Source organism: Nematolebias whitei, chromosome 7 (assembly GCF_014905685.2).
Source record: "Nematolebias whitei isolate Nwh7 chromosome 7, NemWhi1, whole genome shotgun sequence".
NCBI classification, from domain to species: domain Eukaryota; kingdom Metazoa; phylum Chordata; class Actinopteri; order Cyprinodontiformes; family Rivulidae; genus Nematolebias; species Nematolebias whitei.
The window spans coordinates 7,673,367-7,698,654 of record NC_056504.1 but is presented as its reverse complement, the minus strand read 5'-3'; the positions used below and the strand labels follow the sequence as shown (position 1 = coordinate 7,698,654).

The 25,288-nt window shown below is 40.4% G+C and overlaps 1 protein-coding gene across 1 annotated transcript; it reads left to right on the top strand.

Annotated features, from left to right (window-relative positions):
* The first annotated feature begins 6,056 nt into the window (after positions 1–6,056).
* tacc1 (transforming, acidic coiled-coil containing protein 1) lies at positions 6,057–20,506 on the top strand. Its single transcript, XM_037678593.1, has 13 exons — positions 6,057–6,552; positions 8,572–8,681; positions 10,158–11,487; positions 12,269–12,332; positions 14,470–14,659; positions 15,159–15,214; positions 15,989–16,120; positions 16,227–16,303; positions 16,429–16,472; positions 17,625–17,788; positions 17,861–17,967; positions 18,082–18,202; positions 19,920–20,506. The coding sequence occupies exons 1-13, from the start codon at positions 6,401–6,403 to the stop codon at positions 19,983–19,985; spliced, it is 2,613 nt and encodes an 870-aa protein (XP_037534521.1). The 5' UTR covers positions 6,057–6,400; the 3' UTR covers positions 19,986–20,506.
* The last annotated feature ends 4,782 nt before the right edge of the window (positions 20,507–25,288 follow it).

Here is a 25,288-nt window from a genome sequence, read left to right as displayed (position 1 = left end):
ATCAGAACAGCCTTAAAAACATTTAGTGACAGCAGCGCCTTTAGGTTAATGTATTTCTGCAACTGGTGCCTTGAAGATGGAGCAGAAAACTGAAAAAATTTCTTTCCAAGTTCAGTTCGGACTTTAGGCATCAAAAGTTTATTTTTATTTTTATTTACCCTTTATTTATACAGGTAGCCTCATTGAGCCACAAGAACTCATTTTCAAGAGAGACTTGTTTAGGGAGCAGATGGGGTTAAGGGCATTGCTCATGGGCCCAGAGTGGGGCAAATGAGGGTGGGGGCAGGTGTGGGTGCTTCACCTACCCCACCCACATTTTTGATGTTGTCGGTACTGGGTGTTGAACTGGCGATCTTCCGATGACAGGTCCATTTTCTCTAACCTCTGCGCCACCAATCCCCAATAAGTTCTCCCCAAATAAGTTCTCACAACAAAGAGAGTATCCTCCGGTGGACTTTCTCTTTATAAAGGTCAACAAATACTAAGGAAGAAGTCCTAATCAGAGTCAGAGTCAGAGTTTCTTTATTGTCATTCGCACCTCATGTGGTACATGTGGTGGAGCGAAATTATGTACACAGGGTCCCAGTTACATCCAACAATAAAATGTGTAAGAAAAACAGTAATAACATCTAAGACATGAACCAAGAAAAACATCAACTAAATATACACTAAGCACTCATAACATAAAACATTGAACATCACCACAAACATGAACATGAGTCTGTGAGCAGATGTGCACGCATGAACACACCAACATTGAAACAGATCAGCAGCAACATGAAACAGATCAGCAGCAACATGATATGGCCTTTCACAGTGATTATTCTAGTCAGAGATTCATGAGTCTAACAGCCTCAGGGTAGAAGCTGTTCCTCAGTCTAGTGGTTCTACACTTAATGCTCCTTAACCTCCTTCCTGAGGGGAGTGGGGCAAAAAGTGTGTGTGCTGGGTGGGTGGGGTCCTTCATGATGCAGGTGGCCCTCTTCCTGCATCTGGAGGTGTAGATGTCTGTGATGGTGGGGAGACTGACTCCAACAGATTTCTGTGCAGCCTTCACCACTCTCTGCAAAGCTTTTCTTTCTGCAGCTGTGCAGCCTCCATGCCACACATTGATGCTCGAGCACAGGATGCTCTCCACTGCACACCTGTAGAAGGAGGTGAGGACTGAGCTTCCCAGACCAGCTCGCCTCAGCCGTCTGAGGAAGTAGAGTCTCTGATGAGCTTTCTTGATCAGGCTGGTGGTGTTGTTGCTCCAGCTGAGGTTGTCATTCATGTGTACACCCAAGTACTTGTAGCTGGAGACCACTTCCACCGCAGATCCTCTTATTTTCAGGGGGGGTTTGTTTCTTCTTAAGTCCACAATCATCTCTTTTGTCTTCTTCACTTTGATGTGAAGGCTATTCACTTTGTACCAGCTCACCAGGTGTTGCACCTCCTGCCTGTAGGATCATCATTGTTTGTGATGCATCCCACCACCGCTGTATCATCTGCAAACTTTACAATGTGACAGCCTGGATGGGTAGGTGCACAATCATATGTGAGCAGAGTGAATAGGAGGGGGCTCAGCACACATCCCTGAGGAGAGCCAGTGCTGAGGGTTATAGTGGAGGAGGAAAAGTTGTGGATCCTCACTGACAGGTCTGTTTATTAAGAAATCTAACCCAGTTGCAAATGAAGGACGTCCATCCAACCTGTTTGTATAATGTGCAATGATGTATAAAACCTTTTAAACCTGTTATAAATCTTAAAATTCCATGATAAACAGCAGCGAATAAAGACATTTAATAGAAGCATGCTTGTATAAAATGTCACCATAGTCCAGTACAGACATAAAAGTAGCATCAACCAGTCGCTTTCTAGCCTCAATAGATAGACAGGATCTGATCCTCAAATAAAATCCCAATTTCAATCTCAGCTTCTTCACCAGCTGTTGAATGTAGGAAGTAAAAGACAATGATCATTTTTTTTTTAATACAAAATATTTATACTGTGATACTTTTTCAATTTTCAGACCTTCAGCTAATGACTGGAAGATCCTTACTTTCAAATCTCCCATTAGAAAACAGCATCACCTTCGGTTTATTTAACATATTTAACGCTCTCTGATACTGTGATGACAATGGCTTTTTGATATATTGCTATATCCTAGTTTGAACTCACATGTCAAAGTTTGCAGGTCTGTATAGTAACAAAATCTGAGTAGAAGTAAAAACATTTTCTTTTAAATATCATTAAGTTCAAGTCATAGAATACAGTAAAATGCTAAAAGGTCTGGTTTCCATATTAACTTAATCTTCTCAGTCCCTCCTTTTTTGTGATCACAAGAAGTTTTCATGAACTTTTCTTGTAATATTCACTGTCTGGGTATTAGTACATTCTTTGACCACCAGAGGCCAGTGAAGCACATCTAATTGTGAAAAATGACATGGCAGTCAAAACAAAACAAAAAAAGTTTGGATTTGAGATGAAATTAACTCGACTCTGGGAGAACGCGAAGAGATAACTTGTGGTTTTTTGTGGGTATTGAGGAGATATTTCTGTGTTCTTGTCTGCGTCCCATGTGTTTGCTGTTTGAAGGATGACGGATTAGTTTCTCTCAGGAGGCAGAAGTAAGAACTTCCTTCTGCTGACACAGACTAAAATGTTCTTCGTCCCCCTCCTCTCCCTCATTCCTCGTTCACTCATAACTGTTTCTGTCATCAGATTTTATAAACTTCCCTCCTCCTCCTCTTGACAGCTCTTCTTCCTCGGACATTTATATCCCATTCTTTATACACATCTATTAATTCCCGGTATGTCTGGTTCCATCAGTGAGTTTGCTGTAAATATCCGAGGCAGAACCACCTAGACTTATTTTAGGAAGGCCTGTTACATAATCACACAGCTCCCCTATTGTCTCCTCCTCTGTTTACAGTGAGTGTTTATTGCACTGTTTCCACCTCAGTGTCACCTTTTATTCCTTCGTTATTTCAGACACAGAAACTAAACACGTGTGACGGATCATCGGGAACATTTAGAGCAGGAGGATTTGATTCATTTTGATTCAGCTGAGGAACAATCAAAGCAAAGGTCAGGTTGGGCTCGTGTGTTCTTCAGAGACTTTATTTTCTTAAAACTGAGTTTTGTGAGTCCTCCAACTGTGCCTGAAGTCTGAGCTCTTTTGAGATGTTTGGATTTTGGTGCAGCGTCAGACGTTTTGGCAGGAGCTCTGAGGTTTGTGGTGCTGGTGGCAGAGCAGGCTTTTAGGAATAGGGTGGTCTTTTATCAGGGGACGCACACAGCTGCCTCTTTCTGCCCGCTGATGTTTACTGATGCCAGTTTTAGACAAGAACAGGCACAGGTCCACAGGGGCTAGAAGTTTAGAGAAGGAAAACAAAAGGGAGCTCGGTGTTTTACTATTTTATTTAAAAAAAAAACAGCAAAGCAATCATCACATCGTTAAAAGTTTTTTAATTTTTCATTTGTGGTTTTGGTCAAACAAAATATTTAATGAACAAACTCAGGACTCAGCAGTTCATGACGTCGTCCTTTGGGAACCCGTCTTTGATCTAAAAGTGCACACAGTCATTAAGTGCAATGATCTCTGTCACTCCAGCTTCACCAGCGTGTAACAGGGCAGAGCCCCAACTCCACCCTTCTTGTCCAATGTGGAAACTTTGAGTCTGGTTGAGGTTTTGTGTCTTTGCTCCCTGATGAAACTTTAGAAAGATTTTATCTGCGGCTCTGCAACCAGTTCTGACGCTGCAGAGCTGAAGCACAACAAACACGGCTGAAGCCCAAGGAAGAACAACTTTATGATTCAAGTAGAGCAGTAACCGTGTCCAAACCACCCTCCAATCCTCCTTCTAGCTCGCTTTGACTTTTTTCGTCGGCCACCAAGCACAACAACACCTGCACTTCTGCATTTGACCACGGCTTTGATAATATTGTTGTTGTATAGCTTCAAAATACTAAAAGATACGCTCCTCGAGTTATCGCTAATGGCAAGCGTAGAGAAAAAATGGCGGATCGTGTTTTTTGGAAAGACTCCACAGACTCCTCCCCCCGACCAATCAGTGACCGACAGTGTTTCTGACGTCACGGCTCGGCTCACTTGGACCCCTTGAGAAGCCGGGCCAGAATTTAGGGAGGCGAGCCGGTCCCAGGAATAGTGGAAAGACCTCAAACGCGCGTCAAGCCGGAAATATCCGACCCGCGCCGTGACAGTGGAAAAGGGGCAAAAGTCCATGCTCAGTAATCCAGGTATACAGTCCAACATTTTTCAGTCAGACAACGAGTCTACGTTTAGACACCTAAAGTCACGCTGACAGCTGCTGGGATGCTGTTGTTACTCTGCAGAATCATCATTTAAAGTTTTGCTCAGGGTTGATTTTTGTCTCCAAACAACTGAAAAAATATGTGATTTAGTTATGATCACTTTTGTGTTTTTCTTCAAAATCTCACATTTATCTTGTTTTAACATTTGACAGCAGGCTGGTTGGTTTACTATAAATCTATGCTGTTTTTAATTTCTTGTGTTAGCTGCTCTCTTCTTCAGAGATTTGGCAATTGTTTTTTATTTTTTTTATTTTTGTAGTGCCAGATGCCCTTTTTGAGGCAACCACCCACTTTGCAGAACAGAGGGCTGCTATTAAAGGTGCTTGGAGATTAGCTGGGGGCATTGCCCTTGAGCAAGGTGGGCATGCTACCTTTCCCACCCCAAATTTTTGATGTTAGGGGATTTTAACCAATGACCTCTTAATCACAGGCTTGCCTTCTTTAACTACTGCACCACTGCGCTCGCTAAAAAGCATGTTGTACTCCCTGATATGATTACCAAAGTTCTGATTTGAACATCAGGCTGATAAAATACACACACACGTTAGTTTTGTTAGTTTTGATGGATTGTGACATTCCCTGTTATGGATCAATATATCACATTTTACAGTATTATCCTGATGCATGCTCAATAATCCAGGTAGAAAAATACAAAAAAGTTAAGTCTGGTCCTCTGGACGGGTTCAAAAGATTAAAAAAAATTCTAAAAATGTTTCGTCTTTCATCCAAAAGACTTCTTCAGTCTGAGGAGCTGTGTTCAGCTCAGTCTTATGAATAAATAAATCACATTTTGTACATTAAGATTTTTTTTTTTGTCACATTATTTGTGCAGATCAGTGCAGACGTCTTGTTTTTCCAGTGTTTTGTTGCTCCATTCAAAGTTGGTCTGAAATTTGAAATGTTTGTTTATTTATTTATTTATTTTTGGGGTGGGGCACATTTTTAAAGGAATTTGTGGTCAAATGAAAAACATGAAACTTATTTTTTGTAAACTCAATATATGTTCATAATGAAAATACGGTTCATGCAATTTACAAATATTTATAATTTCTATTATAGATGACTTCCAAAACAATTAAAAATGAGTTGTGTGTTTAATGATGCTATTTCTTGGCATTTGAAAAAGTGTTTTTAATGGATGTTTGTAACATCATTTGACATCAAACTTTCATCAGGAAGTTTTAAAAAAGTGATGTTTGTGCTTCCACACGGTTTATTCTTCAGGTCTCTCAATGGCTCAGTGGGGCTAACCTGTTTAAATAAAGGTTGAATGAAAATTGTTCAGAACACGTGCAATGTGTAAATATCACTAGGAGCTATTTTTAACTAATTATCATCAGTGGTTCTGTGTCTGATCTGGGACAATTGAATCCAGTCAGGTGGTTCTCCTGAGGTGACTCAACAGAACCGGTTCCCCTGGTCAGACATGCCCGTATGATACTGGATAGGAGAAAACAGTTTACTGTTGAACAGCCTTGGGGGTGGGGGGTGAATAGTCTTTAAGATCCAGTCCCACATTCCTAACCTCTCTCTCTCTCTCTGGACTATACAACATGGAGCCCCAACAGTTCAGCTCCTCCTCCTCCTCCTCCCTGTGCGTGTTTGTTTTGTGGCTCAGTCAAAGTGGAAGAGCGATCTGACAGGAACATACCATCCTCCAACCACAGGGGAAGTCGTTTAGCAGAGCGAAGAGAAGCTGCAGTCGGTTTTGGAGATTCAGACTCTTCTCCTCCCCCACAACTCGCTCCTCTGTCTGTGATCTGGTCTGAGGTGGAGGGGGCTCAGAGGAGGAGAGAGCAGAGCATTGGAGAAACCAGCTGATCAGAGCTGAGGTATTCTGCCACGGAGGGGAGAGTCAGCCCGACTGGAAAAAGCAGAAGGGAGGACGGAGAAAACTGCTCCACTCACCAAGGAACAGAGTGTTCAGTAAGAAGGAGATGCCTCCTTCCTCCCCTGTGAAGCTGAGAGCTGATGGAAGGAGGTGAGGTGCTGGCAGGGTGGAAATCTGAGCTAGAGTCTCGCAGGAAAGCGCCAGTCCTCGGCTTCTGGTGAGTCAACAGAAGGTTGAAGATCTCAAGGAGCGATGTCTTGGCTGTCACCAGTGTCATGGGCCAAATGGACGTGGACGGCGGTGCGAGGAGCAGAAGGAGAGGAGGATGAAGAGGAGCAGGAGGCCAGCGAGGAAAGGGAGCAATATGGAAAGAGAGAAGAGGAAGATAGATCTCAAAGCTGCAGGCAAGTTATGTGCTGGAGCCCTGAGACTACAAGCTGTGTCTTTATTACATGTACCTTTCAGGATGAACGATGAAGCCGACGGATCAATATGTGTCATCGTGTTTCTGAAGCTGTTATGATTTTGTTCTTGTTCACTTCGTCAGCACCTCCTGATTTCTAACACGTGCTCAAATTCAGACAGTTTCCAGTGACAACACAAACATGACACTCTTGAGTCACTCAGACCTTTCTGTCTGCTCCTCTCATCGGCCTTATCTTGGCCTCTGTTCCACTTTGACACAAACACAAGTTGTTTGCTGATTTCGTTTGAACCCTCCACACGCTCACACTCACAGATACCGTATCAGTGTCCGTCATCAATATATTGATCTGGACTGTCTTGGTTTTCGAAAGTGATTAGCTCAAACAGATCGATTTGGATATAGCGGCTGTAAAGTTGCACTTTTAGATGAGCTTTGAACGCGTATACAGATGTATAAAATGAAGCGTGTATTTAAAGCTTCATTGTTCTTAGAATGTAACCGGAAACAGGAGGCTGTCCTACATCTACTTCCTCTTCCTCTGTAAGTTTGACTTCATCTTGTTTCTTCTGGCTCTGAGAAGTTTCCAAGCTGCACGAAAACGACACAGATGTTAACAAAACACACTTTGGGTGAATTAGGTGCAATATAGAAAGCCACACATCCAAGTCCTGTTTGCACATTTTAACCCAAATGATTTGGTGTTTGATATTAGTTCTTCAGTTCAGCTAAAACTTTCCATGTCAACACTAAAATTTGACTCGAGTCTTTAACTTCCTGCTTTAAAACTAGACAATTTGGGGTTTTTGGGGAAACTAAAACTATGACAACATGAGCTAACACCACTCTTTTTGTGATTAAGGATCATAGCAGAAACATGGTTATTTTTAAGCAGGGATGCGATGTAGTACTTTTACTTAACTTCTGTGTGAGTACAAATTTATAAAATGTGATGCTTTCATGTCATTGCATCCCTTTTATCTGATAAACTTCATTCAACTTTCTTTTATACAGGTTAATCCCATTGAGCCTCTGGGACTCATTTACAAGAACAAAGAGTGATGACAACAGTAGACAATCATAAAGGGTGCATACAAATTGAGAAGAACAAATTAAAAAAATGGTATTAAAAAATGTAACAAAAACAGTTATATTATAAGGCGATGTAAACTAAAAACAGGAACGTGTCTGCATTGGTTTTTAACAGATGTTTAAAGACACTTAGAGAGGTCAAGGTAGAGAGCTTCAGATGTTTTTTGTAAGATATTCCAGGAAACAGGAGCAGAGTAGGAGAAGGTCCTTTTGGGAAGTTCAGTCCTCACTGAGGGAACGCTGCAGGTAATAATGTCCTGAGAGCGCACGCTGTAGCTGCACCCACGCAGAGACATGTAGGAGAAGATGTATGAAGGCAGCAGACCAAGAAGAGATCATACAATACAACATCCTTGCATATTTATTTTGTTGTTATTTTACAATTTTTTGCACAACAAACTAATAAGAAGTTGAGAAGAAATATTCTGTCATTGTTAAAATGTATTAAGTTGTCAGAAAACTATTGTTTAAATTAATAATTTAAAGTTCTTGCAACTGCATAACTCACTTTTTAGCATTTCAACTAAAATGCCCGTTAATAAACGAGGAGACGTTTTTTTATTTAATCTGATTCGAATAAAATTACTGACAATTCAACTAAAATATAATTTGATGAACATAATCAGTTATACGTAAAAAATATTGTAAAGTTTATTTCATATTGGGCAGTTAAAACAGATTAAATCTGTGTTTGCATTAACACAAAAGTGCTGTCTGATTACTGAACAGTAAGTCAGTGGGGATGACTTTGTTAATTTTAAAGCTGTAAGTAGATTTTGAGCTGGCACTTGTTTTCAGAACTGAACCGTGTGATAAAGTGTGTCCACCGTCCCTGACTCGGTCTTTGTAATCCGATCACTCCTCCTTATGTAACGATTTCCTTTCTTTTGTTTTGAATGTCCTGCAGTTCGGACTCAGAGGGTCATTTTGACACTCCCGAGGCAGTAACTCCCGTCCGCGCCCCTCCGACTGTCCCCGGAGAGCTGGAGAATAACAACACCGATGCAGACAAAACAGGTGAGCGAGCGAGGCCGCTGCAGGGAGACGTTTAAAAAAAAATCCAAACGCCGAGAGACCGTTCAAGACTCTGCAACACATCAGAGAAGTTCGAGGTTCTTATTAACAATTTGAAGACTCCATATATAAAAATCAACACATGTTCAAGATCAGTTTTCCATTTCATAGTTGCCATGGAAACGAGAGTCTTTTGATGCAGCTTCAGATGTTGTAATCTGATTGGATTATTTTATCGTCAACACAAGAAGAAAACGTGTCAGTGGAGTTATCTTTTATGTTAATCCATTACATCTGACGTGATTATCGGTGGATCCGTTCTGTGAGGGAGCTGAAATGATGGATTCATTGGCTGCTTGATAGTCTTAACCCTCCTGCTGCCCTTGGGTCAAAATGACCGTCTTAAAAGTGAGGCCTCTGGGGTCATTTTGACCCAAGGACAGCAGGAGGGTTGTGAATGTCCCTAAAGGCCTGTCGAGCATTTCAGCTTTGAATAAGAACTCGTATCCATTTTTTAACCATAAATCAATTGCAGTGCTTTATTAAAGTAGCTTATCTAACCTGAGCAGGCTGCAAAATATGTTCTGCATGCTTGGTATGTGAGCTGAGTGGAGGTTTTGGTGGGTTTTGGGTGTGCGATCTCATCTGATGCGTTGACACTGCCGTTTGAATCCCGAGGAGGAGGAGCTTGTAGCAAAGGAGTGTGGGAACAACATTTGCTCTGGAATCCAGCAGGTTGAACAAAAGCGTCGGTCGGCGCTGCTTTGTAGTGGCCACTGACGGAGGTCACTGCGAGGGGAGAGGATAAACAAAAAGCATGTCAGTGCACGTTTTTAGGAACTTTGTTAGAAGTTGTACTTTGCACGTGAGGGCAGTTTGAGTTTTTTGCAGAAACAAAATCCTTCCTGTAAAACGGCTCCATCAACATTTTCCAAAAGTGAAATTTGAAAAGGGATTTGACGTTTGTTCTAGCTTCAAACAACTCTTTCAGCATCAGTTAGCGAAGACCTGACAGGAGCTGCACAAGTGCAACAAGTGTGTAAATAGACCTTGAATCACCGCAGAGTGAAACTGGTAGAAAGGACGGGGCCTGGTGGTCTCTAAGCAACACACATGATTGCTGCGAGTATGACAGGTGCGCTAAAATATGCCGTTGTGTCAAAACGTTCCCTCCAGCTCATAATTGCACCATGGCAGCAGCTCTGTTTGCTGTCTGCAAGACAAAACACAAGATAAATCATGGCTGCCTTTGTTTGGTATTTTCTGATTCATTACCTCATCATTTAAAAGTCATGGCCTTGGTAGTAAGACATCACCATGGCAACAGCAGGAACTGGAACAGTTGGTTGGTGACTAACCTGCTTTCGGTGAACCAATCAGATATCAGCTGCGTGTGAGTTTAGATGGGCTGGAGGACATTTGACACTAACATAAATGTTTATATTTTGCAGGTTTGTGAATGATGTTGTTGTTTTTCAGTGTTGGAGCTGGAGGAGAACCTGATTGTGACCGTGCCTGTCAGGGATCCGGATATTTCCCTGAGCAGCACCATGGGTCAGGATGAACCTGTAGACCCCACGGATAATCCAATTGAAATTAAAGTTCAGAATCTGGTTGAAGACCAGACAGAGGAGGCTCAAGAAGATTTGGACGTTTTGCCCGTTTCTGATTTGTCCTTACGGAAGGAGGTGGCTCAGTGCACAGGTTCCCTCTCTGAGCCGTCCGTAGACACAAACCACATCCATACTGCAGATCCAAGCACAGAGCTGGCTCCAGCTCCAGGTCCAGTCTCTGTTCCAGAGCCAAGTGTAATACCAAGCAGTGAACCAGCCACCTCATCTGCCTCAGAGCTCCCAGAGGAGAAGCGTTTGGTTGATCCAGAGGAACAGCAGGGTGCCCTCCCCAGCCTTGACAGTCCTACACTAAAGACTAAAACTATTAAGGCCAAGCCTTCATCTCTGAAAATTAAAGACAAAGTGAACCATCTTCCTCAAACGGATGAGGAGCAAGAGCTTCCTGTTCTCAAGGCTACTTACAACTTTGACCCTGACCAGCTGAACGATAGCTTTAACCCCTTCACCTGCGGTGGATCCAAAATACAGAACTCTCCCCCACCATGTGGTCTGAGCTCCCTCCCCAGGCTTGAGCCAATTGGCAGCTCATTACCCGCCTCTGAGGATGACTCAACAGCACAAGCAGATTCTGAATCAGTAGAGTCAACTTCAGAGTCAAAGCCTGTGGTGCTGGAGTTTGGTCTGGAGGACGGCGTTGTCAAAAAGCCACCTCCTAAGAAGTTAGGAGGGAAAAGGACGAGCAGCAAACTTGTGGCAAAGAAGCAGAAGGCAAAAGAATCAGAGACTTCCTTCAAACCTGAACCAGAACCACCATCAGAACCACACCCTGAGCCAAATTTCCCTCCCCAGTCTGCATCAGATCCTGTTTCAGAACCAGTACCAACAGACTCCTCTGCTCCTCTGAACCTGGATGATGTACCCATCCCTAAAGCTGGAACGTACAACTTTGAACCCAGCAGGTGGGATGATCCAAACTTCAATCCATTTGGCAGCAACAACACGATGAGCAGCTCTCCTGTGCTCCCTAAGGGCTCGTACAGCTTCGACCCAGAACATTTTGATGACTCCGTAGACCCTTTTAAATCATCAAAGTCCCTGAGCAACGAGGACTCATCCTGCAGCGTATCTCAACCTGAGACTAAATTAAAAAATGAAGGCAAACCGAAAGCAAGACAGACCCCCGGAGAGAAGAAAACAAAGCAGATGCTGAAAAAAAACAAAGAGAAGACAACCACGTAAGAGTCTAGTTTCATGTTTAGAAGCTATAAAATTATCAGCATTTTTACTCATTGTTTAATGTGTAACTTTGTCATAGTTGGCAAATAGTTAGAAACGTCAAATAACATCTTAAAGGCAGAACAAACCCTTAAAGCGTCATTAAACCCTAAACGGAAATATAAATAAATGTTGCTTACAGCTGCAGTAGATGATCAAACTTGAACCTATTTGCTCAGTAACTAACGTGCTGACATCTTTAATCACTCACACCCTCTCTCTTTGTCTTTTGGCTCTTTTTGTTGTTCCCTTTTCCCTTATCAACATCCTTCTTGCTTTATTCCCTTCATCCTCCATCTTTCCTCCTGTTCTGTGTCACGCAACTCAAACCTCTGCTTTTGTTCGTCCACTTTTCTCGACCTCAGGACATCTGAGCAAGTCAAGTTTCTCTGTTTTCTGTTGTAAGTACTCTCACTACCCAATCTTCATTTCTTCCATGCATACTTCTTGTTGTACTCTCGCCAGGCACGTGCTGCATTAGAGCTAGACAGTTGACGATGCATGTATCAGCGATGGAAGACCATTCCTCCGTAAACCAGCTCTTTAATTTGCTCCATCTTGTGATCTTTTAAAACATGGTGCAGAATTATATTACTGCGTCATTTAACCTCATTTGATGTCAGACTATTCAACAGTGCACATAAAAGCTTGCTTTTTGGTGGTAGAGGTGCAATTATATTATTTTTTTAAAGAGCACAGATTTTTCTGACTTTTCTTATTTTCATGTGTTTGTTTTTGCAGGAACTCCTGTAAAGTACAGAAATATGATGAAAGCGAGTCCTTGGTGCTTGATGTGTGCAATCAGGTAATTTTAGCACTCGGGTGACCCTGATTTATCTTCGTGACACTGCAGTGTACATTATTCAGCAGCTGTCCAGTCCAATGGCTTCAGCACACTCTTGCGCTCGCACGCACACAAACACACACACAGTCACACAAGCTGACCGTGGCATCAGCAACATTTCTGTCTCTGCAGTACAGTCTTAGCTCAGTGACAAATCCCTGACTAATCAAATCACTCTGCAGTCAGATATTAGTCTGTGTGTCCTCAACAATATCACTTTTGTAATTCACTGGAGATAAATATAAAAAAAATCACAATATAGCTGACATCATGGTGCTTTCTGCATTACAGTGCTGTTAAAATAAAGGGCGCCAGTGCAAGAGAACTGAAGCATCTTAATTATTATTTGCTCATCGTTCTTACACGTTTGACATAATCTTTGATTAGCGACTTTTCATTCAACCTTTATTTATACAGGTTAGTCTCATCGAGCCTCGAGGTCTCATTTACAAGAGAGACCTGATTTTAACAAAGAATGATGACAACAATGGACAACAGCAACAACAATAAACAGTTATAAAAAGTCATACAATTATTATTATTTTTTTTACAAATAGGATGGCTAAAACAAAGAAAAGTAACAAAAACAGCTAGATTCTAAGGTGAATGTAGAAAACTAAAAACAGGAACATGTCTGGAGTCCAACAGATTCTTAAAGCCACTTAGAGAGGTCAAGGTCGAGAGCTTCAGATCTTTTTGTAAGATATTCCAGGAAACAGGAGCGGAGTAGGAGAAGGCCTTTTGCCTAGTTCAGTCCTCACTGAGGGAACACTGCAGGTAATAATGTCCTGAGAGCGCACGCTGTAGCTACACTCACGCAGAGACATGTAGGAGGAGATGTATGAAGGCAGCAGACCAAGAAAAGATTTAAAGATGAAAATGTACCAGTGAGAGAGTCTGCGTGAAGTTAATGATGTCCAGTTAACCAGTGAATACTGGGTGCAGTGGTGGGTACGATAATCACAGCCAGTTATGAATCTTAGTGCACCATGATAGACAGCATCCAACATCTGCAGGTTCTTGTAGGAGCATTCATGTAAATAATGTCTCCGTAATCAATGGAGGGAAGGAAAGTCACAGACACAAGGTGTTTTCTAGCATTCAGGGTTAGACAGGATCTGTTTCTGAAAAAGAAACCCAGTTTAACTTTCAGTTTCTTTATCAAGTTTTCCACTTGGAGCTTAAAAGAGAGATGAGAGTCGACCAAGATACCCAAATATTTATAGGAATCAACAAACTCAATTGGGACATCGTTTGAGGATGAAATCAGAGGAAGAACTGCTGGGACCAACTTCCTATTTGAAAAAAGCATCCCTTTGGTTTTGTCGGCATTTAGGACAAGTTTGAGGTGGAACAAATCTGTGTCTGGATGATGTTGAATGCAGATTTCAAAAGCTGGAAAGCCTTAGCAACAGTTTTAGCTCGACAATAAACAACTGTGTCATCAGCATAGAAATGTATGGATGCATTAGGGATGTTTTTACCAACATTACCTATGTAGATTGTAAAGAGGGTGGCTCCTAAGGCTGAGCCTTGTGGTACACCGTTGTTGACTGTTAAATAACTGGAGGAAGTACCATTATGTTGAACACATTGCCTCCGGTCTGTTTTCATGTCAAATTTCATGTCAATTTTTCTGTCTACCTGTTACATAAAGAACGCTGTAAGAGACAGGAGTGACAGATACAGGCGTTTGGTTACCACGGTGACCCTAAGGCAGCAGCTTTAATGTTTCTTTTAATCTGGGTGTTTATTTACATATCTTGTAGATATGTACATGCATACATCAAAATATCAGTATTTTGTCCACTTAGATTGAGTCAAAAGTAAGTCTTAAAGTAACTATTTGCTTTACAAAAGACAGTTGAATGTTTGTTTTTCAGGCTGCATTAGCACCCTTCAAGATTTCTTCAGAATTTGTTTTGTTCAACACAGTTGTTTCAAATTAAATGAAGTCTGGATCTTGTTTAAACTACGCCTGCCGGCTCTTTCATCCTGTGCGTTTTATGCACTGAGAACAGGTTTTTATAAGCAGGTGTAATTATGTGTGACCAGTAAATCTTTAAAACAGAGGTCATTACTTGTTTCACACTTCCAGGGCGAGGATGAAGTGGTGGCCCAGACCCCGGAGATCACTCAGCGAGTTCATCACGCCACTGACGAGGAGAAGCTGGCCTCCACTGGCATGAATGGTCAGACAACAGACAGCCAGGAGGGGAGAGAGGAGCTCAAATGTGAGATGAAACCAGTGAAAAAACAACCATCCAATGAAATACCTGTTGTAGACAGTAAGTAATACTTACACAGAAATTACTTTGTACCTTTAGAGAGGAGTCCACTGTGAGTTACAGTCATTGTTAATCAATGGGAAAGTGTCATGCAGAAAATAATTTTAAAAATAAATACATTACAGTAGTTTTTCTGCAGCTATGTTGTTGAGTTTTTGAGGCTTAAACTACAAAAACAAGTCAAAGTTTATGAATAAGAAAAATGAAGCATGTATGCAGAGTAAAAAAAGATACTGGACACAATTTAATAAAGTTAGAAATACTACATTATGGGAAAAAAAAGTTCCCACACACTGTATGTCTTTGTAAAGTAACCTGTTTAAATAAAGGTTGAATAAAGCATGCGTCAGACCAGTCCAATGAATGCATGACAGTGTATGCATTAATGTCATTACAAGTAAAATTTGAGTTTTTAATTTACAGCAGCAACTTTACTTTAGGGTGATTAATAACATCCACAGTTACTTGTCATTAAATTGTGTGCTTTATTTCTTCAAAGGTCCTGAGATCATTGCAGATCACCTGGAGGAGAAGGAAACCTTGAAAGCTGAGACAGTAAGGTTCAACATGAATAATTTAACAATACGGCTTTCTTTGGTATCAACTGTTTGTTTTTCTTTTTCTAGAAGGTAAACTAGTCATATTAAGGCCAGTTTATTATTTATTTATTTATTTATTAATTGGAGTACATTAGTCTCTCGTTTATCGCAAATGATCCGTACCCTGAAGCCCCGTGATAATTGAAAAACCGTGAAGTAGGAATAGTAGTACAAGTAGTAAGTAGTAGTTTATTTTAGTATATACAGTATATATATATATATATATATATATATATATATATATATATTGCACTCTGTCACCTGCCAGCGCTCTTGGCCACGCCCATTTCTCCACTACGGAGATATAACATGCTGCAGGAAGAAGCTTGTTCTGCAGCTGTGGGCTGCACACAGGTGCAGCAGGTGCTAAATAATTTTAAATAATTTATTTTAAAGAAAAAAATTCATGCCGATCGTGCAGCTCATCCATCAATCAGCCAATTGTGTCATGCCCAATCTTATTTTGAAAAACCTCAATAGAGCGAGTCAGTGATAAACGAACTGCGAAGTAGCGAGGGACTCCTGTACAATAATTTTGGTTGCTTGTGTTTCAGTCTATTCTTCTTCTAAAAGTACAATACCACAAATAAGCCTACTTCCACGAGCCTTTAAATTAAACACGTCTGGTATGAATGAAATGACCAGAGGGATTATTTATGTGTAGCATCTTTTCACTGCATGAATATTAGCGGTGTTTCTGTATCGGCTAACTATGCGTTGTTCTCCACAGCGGGAGAGTTTTGTGCACCAAGCAGTGAAACTGAGCAGCTGTGAGACTCCTGAGTCAGCAGCTTTGTCTCAGGAGGACGTTCCTCTGAGTGAGATGGACAAGGCCGCAGTGCTCACCTTGATCAGAGAGGAGGTCCGTCACTCCTTCATACACTGAAACAAGAACTTACACTTTAACAAGTTTATTTGTGTTTGTTTAGATACATTTTTAATCCTGCTTTCCTATCTTCATAAAACAGATTATCGCTAAAGAGATTGAGGTTAATGAGTGGAAGAGAAAATTTGAGGAGAGCAGAGTGGAGGTTATGGAAATGAGGTATGACTCCTGTGCTTTTCTAACAATTTCCATATATTTACAGAATATTAGAATTAAAACATATAAAAATATAAGTAATTAAAAAAAATCTACAGGTAATTTAACAAGTGTTATGTGTTCTACAGGAAGATTGTTGCAGAATATGAGAAAACAGTGGCACAGATGATTGGTAAGTGACTGCCACCTGGTGGTTTGTTCATCTTTGTAGCTCATCCTGCCTCCTCGGTGTGTTTCTTTAAAGCAGGGATCTGCAACCTTTATGATCAAAAGAGACATTTCTGCCCCTTTGCACACTAAATAAAATGTTTATGGAGCCGCAAAACCTGCTAAAACAGTGATTGTCCATGGCCCACTTTAAGCCAGTTGGAGGGGGCTTTTTCAGCCAGTAGGTGTGATATTATGAGAAAAAATACAATCACGTTATTATTAATATTTATGTTTGTATTTTAGGGCAAAAGAAAAGACTGGATTTATTTAAAGAAGAAAAAAATACATTTTTAACCAATTTTATAAAAATTCAAACAATTAAATGTACAGGCTTATGTGAGTTTTCTTTTTAATTGTGGAAACAATTCATAAAGTATCTTATTATGAAGTAATAAAGAATAATTAGGCCAGTTTATTGGATACGTAGGCAGCACGGTGGCACAACTGGTAGAGCTGCTGCCTCTCAGCGAGCAGGTCCCTGGTTCAAACCCCGGTCCAGGGGCCTTCTGGGTGGAGTTTGCATGTTCTCTCCGTGCATGCGTGGGTTTTCTCCGGGTACACCTGTTTCCTCCCACAGACCAAAAACATGCATGTTAGGCTGATTGGTAACTCTAAATTGTCCCTAGGTGTGAGTGAGAGCGTGAATGGTTGTTTGTCTTCTTGTGTCTCTGTGATGGACTGGAGACATGTCCAGTGTGTCCCTCGCCTCTCGCACAGTGACTGCTGGATATGGGCACCAGTGACCCCCACAACCCCAAAAAGAAAAAGCGGGTAAAGATGATGGATGGATGGATGAGCTGTTTGACCCACAGTATGACCTTTACCTGCACTCTGGTCTTCAGGAAGTAAAAAGTGATCAAACTGAGGTCCGGATACTGAACTCAGAAACTCAAACGCGTGTGTAGCCTAGAAGAAAAATCCTGTAGTTTATATTTTCCTGACACTATGCTGCTCCATTCCCTAAAAAGTCTATGGCTAAAATCATGCAAACAAGAAAATCTAAACTTGATTGCTAACATTTATTTTTAAGTTCTTGTATAAATGTTAGTTTTGTCTCGTCCATTTTTAATTTGTAGTAGGCATGCTGAGCTTATGTTCATTCATTTGTCTGCAGAGGATACGCAGCAGCAGAAGAGTCTTTCCTGCAGTAAGTCTGTCATGCAGCTGACTCTAGAGAGGGATCAGGCCGTAGCTGATCTCAACTCAGTGGAGCGCTCCTTCGCTGATCTCTTCAGGAGGTATGAGAACATGAAGGGAGTCTTGGAGGGCTTCAAGAAGGTCAGTATGATGCTCTGATGTACAGATTTATGTGCTTGGCCTGCTCTTTTGACATGCTCTAAATCTGTACAGAATGAGGAGGTGCTGAAGAAGTGTGCCCAGGACTACTTGATGCGCATCAAGCAGGAGGAGCAACGATATCAAACGCTAAAAATTCACGCTGAGGAGAAACTGGACAAGTAAGATTCAGTTTATGTGATTCGGTCATTTAAGTCCTAACTCACAGCTTGTTTGTCTGGTCTTGACAGAATCTCATTTAGTGTCTATTGGCTTCTTCACTTCCTCTCTAACAGAGCTAATGAGGAGATAGCTCAGGTTCGTGCCAAGGCCAACGCTGAGAGTGTCGCTCTGAATGCAAGCCTGAGGAAGGAGCAAATGAAGGTGGAGTCGTTGGAAAGAGCTGTTCTTCAGAAGGTAAAGATGCCTCAAAAAGGATTATGATCCGTCCACTCTGTTTAACCATGTTCATAAGACAGAGCTGCTAAAAGATTCTCGACAGTAAATCCCTTTCAGTAACTTTGTGGTTTCACCTTTTTGGTTTTTGAAGTTAGATAAAGCGTGTTTCAACACTGCTGCATTCACATCAAATGAACTGTGGAATGTGGGAACTATAACAGGAAACAAATCAAACATCTGTTGCAATTTGTGGTTTTTGTTTCATTTGATTAATGACGGCACCATTCCTCTAATGTTAGGACCTTTAACCACTTCCCACAAAACTTGTTGATTCTTGCTGCTGCTTGTTTAGTTTGACTTGGTGGATCAGAATCAGGATGCTTTTTACTGTCCTTGCACAGTGAAGTACAACAGCATTACTTTCCGTACAGCCATCCTACAGATGGACAGAAGTGTACAGGGGGCTGCAGCTTCCAAGATGTGCTGCCCCTGTTGCTTAGATAAGATAAAGGAAAGAAAACATAAGGAGAGAGGTATAAAAAAAAGATCTCTCACACCGTGTTCTTGACAGGGCACGGTTTGAGGCATTAAAAACCTACCAAAGCAACATAAATAGACATAATACATATGTGTGTGGAGTGGGTAGGGGGTAGTGCCTTCGCATCTCCTACGTTGCTGCACCAGGGGAGGCGAGGGATGCCACTGGAGGCATTGAGTTTGAGAGAAGGTCGTAGCATAGCACAGTTCAGAGTGCCCCCTCCCCCCAGCCATAGTCCTGATAAGAGGTGTTTGTTTATCAGCCAGCTCAGTTTAGCTCTGCCACAGGTCCACGACCTTGGGGAAGGGAGGGGGACAGAGCGTCTTTGTTTCCATAACATCCAAGGAGAAAATTGAGATTGACCGCCTTCCAAAGCCAGGTCCAGATTCAGATATCAACATTGTTTGGGTCAGGCTGAACTCGTAAATTTCCGTGTCTGCCTTAACAGTCTCGCTAGTACATTCTCACATGGCGACTCCGAACACGCCAAGTCGAGCCTACAGCTTCTCCAAGATTTATTCCTTCCAATCGTTCGTGGACACCGCCAGAAAGTTCCACAGTCCTGATAAGGATCAGCCTGCTCATCTTGATACAGCACCACATATAGTTCGCACGTAGCCTGAGTGCTGCCAAGCTCGGCACTTTCTCCACAATTTGTCAACAATTCAGATTTCCACCAACTCCAAGCATCAAAATCCAGTAAAATCAGACACACGTATTGGTAGAAGGATGTTAGAAATGCAGCTACCAGGAACAATATAAAGAGGAAGGACAAAGAGGAGAGCTATGGATGCATGGAGGTAGTTGGAGTAAGGACAGAGGACGTAGAAGACAGAGTGAGATGGAGGAGGATGACTCGCTTTGGAAGAAGAAACATATGTTCTAATGTGTTTAGCTCTTGTACTTGAACAAGTATAAAATATTTTACTTCCCTCTTTGCAGTAATAAACTTTAAATGAATTCTGATGATGATTCTAGTGGTGAAACCATTTGTAAATGCTTAAATTATAGTAACTGCACATCTGCTGAAGCTGCTGCAACTCAACACTAGGGGGCAGTGTTTCAGTTTCTAAGACCAGATTTACATTAAATTGAAAACGATGGAAACTAACCTCAAACCTCAGAAAAATATCCAGTGCAGATAGGTCAGTATTACCTCTGTTTATTTATTTATTTATTTTTGTCTGTTTCTCGCAGAATCAAGAAATCGAAGAGCTCACTAAGATCTGCGACGAACTGATCGCCAAACTGGGACCAGAATAAATCAACTTCGTGGCACTTTGATGGTTCCTTCAGCTCGAGTCATGGACTTTTCTTACAGCAAGAATATATATAAACTCTGTACACGTTGACCAGTTATATTTTAAGTTTATACATGATTTTACAGAAACACATTATGGTTTCACATCCTGTTTTTTTCCTTTTGCTTTTCAAATTGAAGTTTGCTTCCAGGACAATATTTTTTCATGGGAGTGACAACATTAAGCTGTTTTCATGAAGTTATCATGAAGCTGTGCATCACTTTTGATGGTTTTTAAACGAGAGCATTTGAACTAATAGTTTGTTGTTTTCCATTGACTTTTCATCTTGTAATTCAGCATCTCTGCAGGGATCAAAGTAAAGACGATGTAGGTTAGAAGAGAGCACAGAGTTTTCACCACAGCACATTTACATTGTAATCTGTGTGAACACAATCAAATATCTATTCTGAGTGCCTAAAATGATATAACTTGTTTTCTGGTTATTCATATTTTTCTGCCTTTTATTTTGTAATTGGTTCGCATATAGGTGGTCTTTGAACTTGTCTCTTTTGTTTCACAGGCTGACTTATCTTGGTTAATCAAAATACTGAGGATAAACCACTGAGTTTACTCAAAAAATATATATATTTCTCTGCAAATCTAAGTATGAATAGCACCACACAGAGTTGCGTAACAGTGCATTCATTGATGATATGTTCTGACAGATAATATGCTGTAATATTAACGAGTGCCATGTTATTTTGTTGTGACTCTGCATTTAATTGTCAACAAAATTACCTTCTGCCATGTAAATCTTTCTGGCTTTACTCGCATCAACATGCTGCTGGTGTGACTTTTTTTGTGCCTATTTTATTTAGGCAGAAATTAATTTTTTCCTTTGTGCTGTTCTGAACTTTGCTGCCAAAGTGTTCTGTGTACTGTATATTTCTCGTATCTTGATAATGCTCTGAGCTTGTTCTAATGGGGCTGCACTCTGTATGGCTTCACCTGTGGTGATTTACCAACAAGAAACGAGTTTTTCGGAGTACGTGCCCATCATGTTTTGTCATCTAACATCTGGTCTGAGCTTGAACTAATTCATATTTGCAGCCCTGTCCAGTTAGGTTTGAAGAACAAAGAACAAAAGTTGTGCTTTACTTCTGCACAATCAGATGCCAAATATCAAGATGAAATGAACTTTGGTGTGACTCCGCGTCCTGTTGTACTGGTGTTAAATCAGCTCAAAGCTGCTCTTCAAAGCACATCCATTGATATGGTACAGTGTATATTTTATTAAAAGAACATCCAGAGTTATGTTGCTAAAATTTGTAAAATGAAAGTGTATGTTACTGACTATATTTTGTGCATTCCTAAATAAATGGTTATGATTGAATAAAATCCTCTTGCCTTTGTTCACAACTATTGAAGCTGTAAACATTAAGCCGATACATGATGGAGGGTGGATTAAAGCCCCAACAAAGGTTTCCTCCCACAGACCAAAACATGCATGTTAGGCTGATTGGTAACTCTAAATTGTCTCTAGGTGTGAGTGAGAGAGTGAATGGTTGTTTGTCTCTATGTGTCCCTGTGATGGACTGGAGACCTGTCCAGGGTGTCCCCCGACTCACACAGTGACTGTTGGATATGGGCACCAGTGACCCCCGTGACCCAGAACGGAAGAAGCAGGTGAAGATGTTTTCTATAATAGCACCTCAAATGTGTTTAAATTTGTTAAAGTTTTAAATTTTGCTATGGTAAAATTTAGCCAAAGATCTTACCGTTGAACGTTCTGATCCCATATTTATTTCAATATATGTCCTCAAACAGTACAAGCAACTGTCTTTATAAAATCACTTTTTTTTTTTTTCTGTTTGAACAGACAGTTTCACTAAATGTAGCTTTTTTCAGAATGTTCACTTCAAGCATCTTTCTTTTTAGAAACCAGTGGGTTTTTTATTTGTCTGTAAACGTCACATCAATGTTTAAGAAATAGTTGGTTTAATATATATATATTTAAAATAACGTCAGACAGATTAATTACTTGCCGCAGCTTCTGGTTTGTTGTTGCTGAACTGTAATGGAGGTTCGTGTCTCGTGCATATTTTTTGCAATAAAATATTAAAATACATCAATACACAGTATTTTATTTAAAGGTTTGTATAGAGTTTTGTCTATTTTATCATTAGTTTGCTACAATCGGGAGTCAGTCTTTGCTGCATAATCTGTCCACATGGTGGAGTCCCAAAGCAGAGCAGGATTACAATAGCAGGAGCCCAACAAGGGAATGAATCAAACCACAGTATTATTTTTTGCCCTAATTCCATCTTTATTTTACTCAATAGAGGCTAAAATACTACAAAGTTACTTCATTTATTTACCATTTTTCTAGTTCAGCGTTCCAGTTCCATCTCTAAAAGTTTCATGTCAAACTGAAAAAAACTTGTTCTTCATCATCAGACGCAATGATCATTGAGTTACTGGTTTTATTTGTATACCATCTTTTTTTTTTTTCACAGCTGCTTCTTGTCACCTCGAGTTGTTTCTTAGAAGTTCAGGTTACGAAAGATACTCGTGAATTTGATTAATAGACGTGGTTGTTTACTGATGAACACCTTATTATGTTATTGTTGATCTGAACTCATACAAACGAGCTATGATGAAACTATGGGATGAGGGCAGTTTGGCTTCAAAAACACTAAATTGACTTAAAAAAGTAACTTTTTTTTTTTTTTACTATAGCAAAAACTTGTAAAAATCAACTAATTTAAAACAACGGTTTTTAAAGATCTCGATCTAAACGTTGGTATGTGCTTTAATGGCAGCATAAAACAAGAAGAGCCACATTAGAAAATTGTTTCCAAGTGAACTCACGAGGGAGGCACACAGGATGGGAGGTTGGATCACATCCCCAGCAGCACGCCTGTTTTGTAACCCTGGCGACTGGGCCGGAGGGGGCGGGGCCAGGATGCTGAGGCGGCCTCTGATTGGCTGTTCTCTTTGCCGAGGAGTGGGCGGGGAAGGAGCAGCCAGCTGAGAGGGAGCCCCGAAACATCTGGACTGTACTTAAGGGACAAAGACCCAGTGCTTCACCCATCCTCTCTCTGACAGGTTAGAAACCTCACAGTCGGTGACTTGGACGTAGTGGGCAGCTTGTTCTCGGTCACAGTAAGAGTTTTTAATTTTTAACATTCCTTTGGCTGCAAGTTGTGTCGCACGTGCGTTAAAGTGTGATGTATTGATATATTGTAACTAAGCTAGCTATAGGTACTATAACTGTTGTTTCTGTTTATTACCTGCTCTTTATGACTTAAACGTTACCATGCTGCATTTTTATTCCTTAATGTAACTAAAAGTTGCTACATACTTATTTATTTTTTTATTAATTAAAGACAAAATCTACAAGAGTAAATTGGCAAAAAATAATCACGTTAGCACATTTTATACTAGCTTCTTTTTCTCTATTGGTCCTGACAGTTTCTAGTTTGGATTTGTACGTTTACACTTTTGAAATGAACAATGCAAACCTCATAACCACTGACTCAAAAAGCAGTAAACGTCCTGTTATGCACTCAGTTGTCCAGCCATCTTTTATTGTACAACTACTTAGAGTAAGAAACTTTGTCTCCTTGCTGCTGGTGCTGCTGTCACAAGACAAAAAACTGTGACATTGATGCAGAATCCAAGTGTATATGATGTACTCTCAGTAATTAAAAACAACGTGTTGGCAGGACTGTCGCAATAAACAATAAATCAGTTAATCTCATGATAAATGAAAATGATCAACCTCATTTTCATTTATCGGCTTCATCGTTTCTTCATGTCTCTTTCTACTGAAGACACTGGATGACACAAAGCTCAACTCCAGTGCTCTTCACTGACCCCTCCTTGTCTCTTTTCTTTTTAAAATCCATTTTAACCATCCAAAATCACGTTTTTGGATGGTTAAAAGCAGCTAAGCTAACACGCCGACCTTGGAAAAAAAAACTTTGTTTGACAATAATTACTAATTATTGTCAAATTTCAAACTATTATCGTTTATTGCAATAATTTCTGAGACAATCGCCCAGCAAAATGTATGATCGTGACAGGCCTACTTGTTGGAGGACTGACGTGGGGGGAGAAGTTCACGTTCATTTGGTTTTCTTTCATAATGAAGCAAACGTGTTGCTGTACCGTAATGTTTTAAATGATCATGTTTCAAAGCTTATTAAATGTTTTACTAGAGCTGAGTTGGATTCGTTTTAGCTTGGTTAAACTAATGTTTTTATTTTAATATGTATAGTTAGATTTGGCATTCATTAGCTCGTTTACTTGTGTTGGATTTCTTGAATGAATAAAATATATAGAAGTGAAATTATAAAATAAAAATAAATTAAAATCAGTCCAGTCAATACAACGAAACCATAAACCAACATCAGGAAATAAACTGATTAAAAAAAGCCTTATTAGGTTTGACTTTTTGTTACTTTAAAACAAAAAATACAGTAACTGGTTAATTTTGATAAATAAGAAAATAAGGTATGTACAAACAGGATTTGGTTGTATGTAATTAATTTTTTCCTTTTTAATAACTTTTTTTTAACTTATAAATGACATTGGATATTTATATCTGCTGCGCTCTTTTGAGTTGTTCTTTTGAGGAGCTGAACCACACGTTTCACTCTCAGCCTCCTCGGTGATGCCTTACAGAGTTCAACAATGTATTAACCTTTGACTCGAGGGGTGTTTACACAAACGCCTGCAGTCTGTTGGGTTTTCAACGTGACGTCAACTCAGTCCACTCTGGAGACGACCTTCCAGTGGCCTCCCTAGAATCCCTTCTTCAAGGCGGTTGATCTCAGTTTTCATGCATTCATAGTTTGTCATGAAATATTAAGATTGATATCAATGTTCTCTCTGTTGTGAAGTTCAGAGAGTTCAGATCCGCCTGAAGGCAAATATGAACAGATGAAGACAGTAGCTGCGCCCTTCCTGCAGGAGCCATAGATTTACTCTCTGTGTGCACGTCAGACAGATTTAAAAACACCTGTTAACTTTTTTCTTCACCAAACTTTCTCAAATTATTATTTTTCTCTCGTTCTTCTTCTAGAAGCTAAACATTGTTGGGTTTTTTCAGCTGCTCCCTTCACAGCGAGCCAACTCGTATAAAAGATTAACCAATTGTTTGACTCTGGATGTCTTCTGTGATCAAACCTGTAGCCTCAGGATTATGAGACGACTGCACTGACCTCCAAGCTACCGAAAGCTCAATATTTTCAATAAATTACTGCAATAAATGTTTGATTAACAGGAACGTGTTTGCTCAGTAGAATACTTTTTTCTTGT

Bases quoted from the DNA above. Each gene is read 5' to 3' on its own strand.
- tacc1 (XM_037678593.1), top strand. From the start codon at position 6,401: ATGTCTTGGCTGTCACCAGTGTCATGGGCCAAATGGACGTGGACGGCG. The intron at 6,553-8,571 runs GCAAGTTATGTG...AATGTCCTGCAG, and splicing joins GATAGATCTCAAAGCTGCAG to TTCGGACTCAGAGGGTCATT. The intron at 16,473-17,624 runs GTAAGTGACTGC...ATTTGTCTGCAG, and splicing joins AACAGTGGCACAGATGATTG to AGGATACGCAGCAGCAGAAG.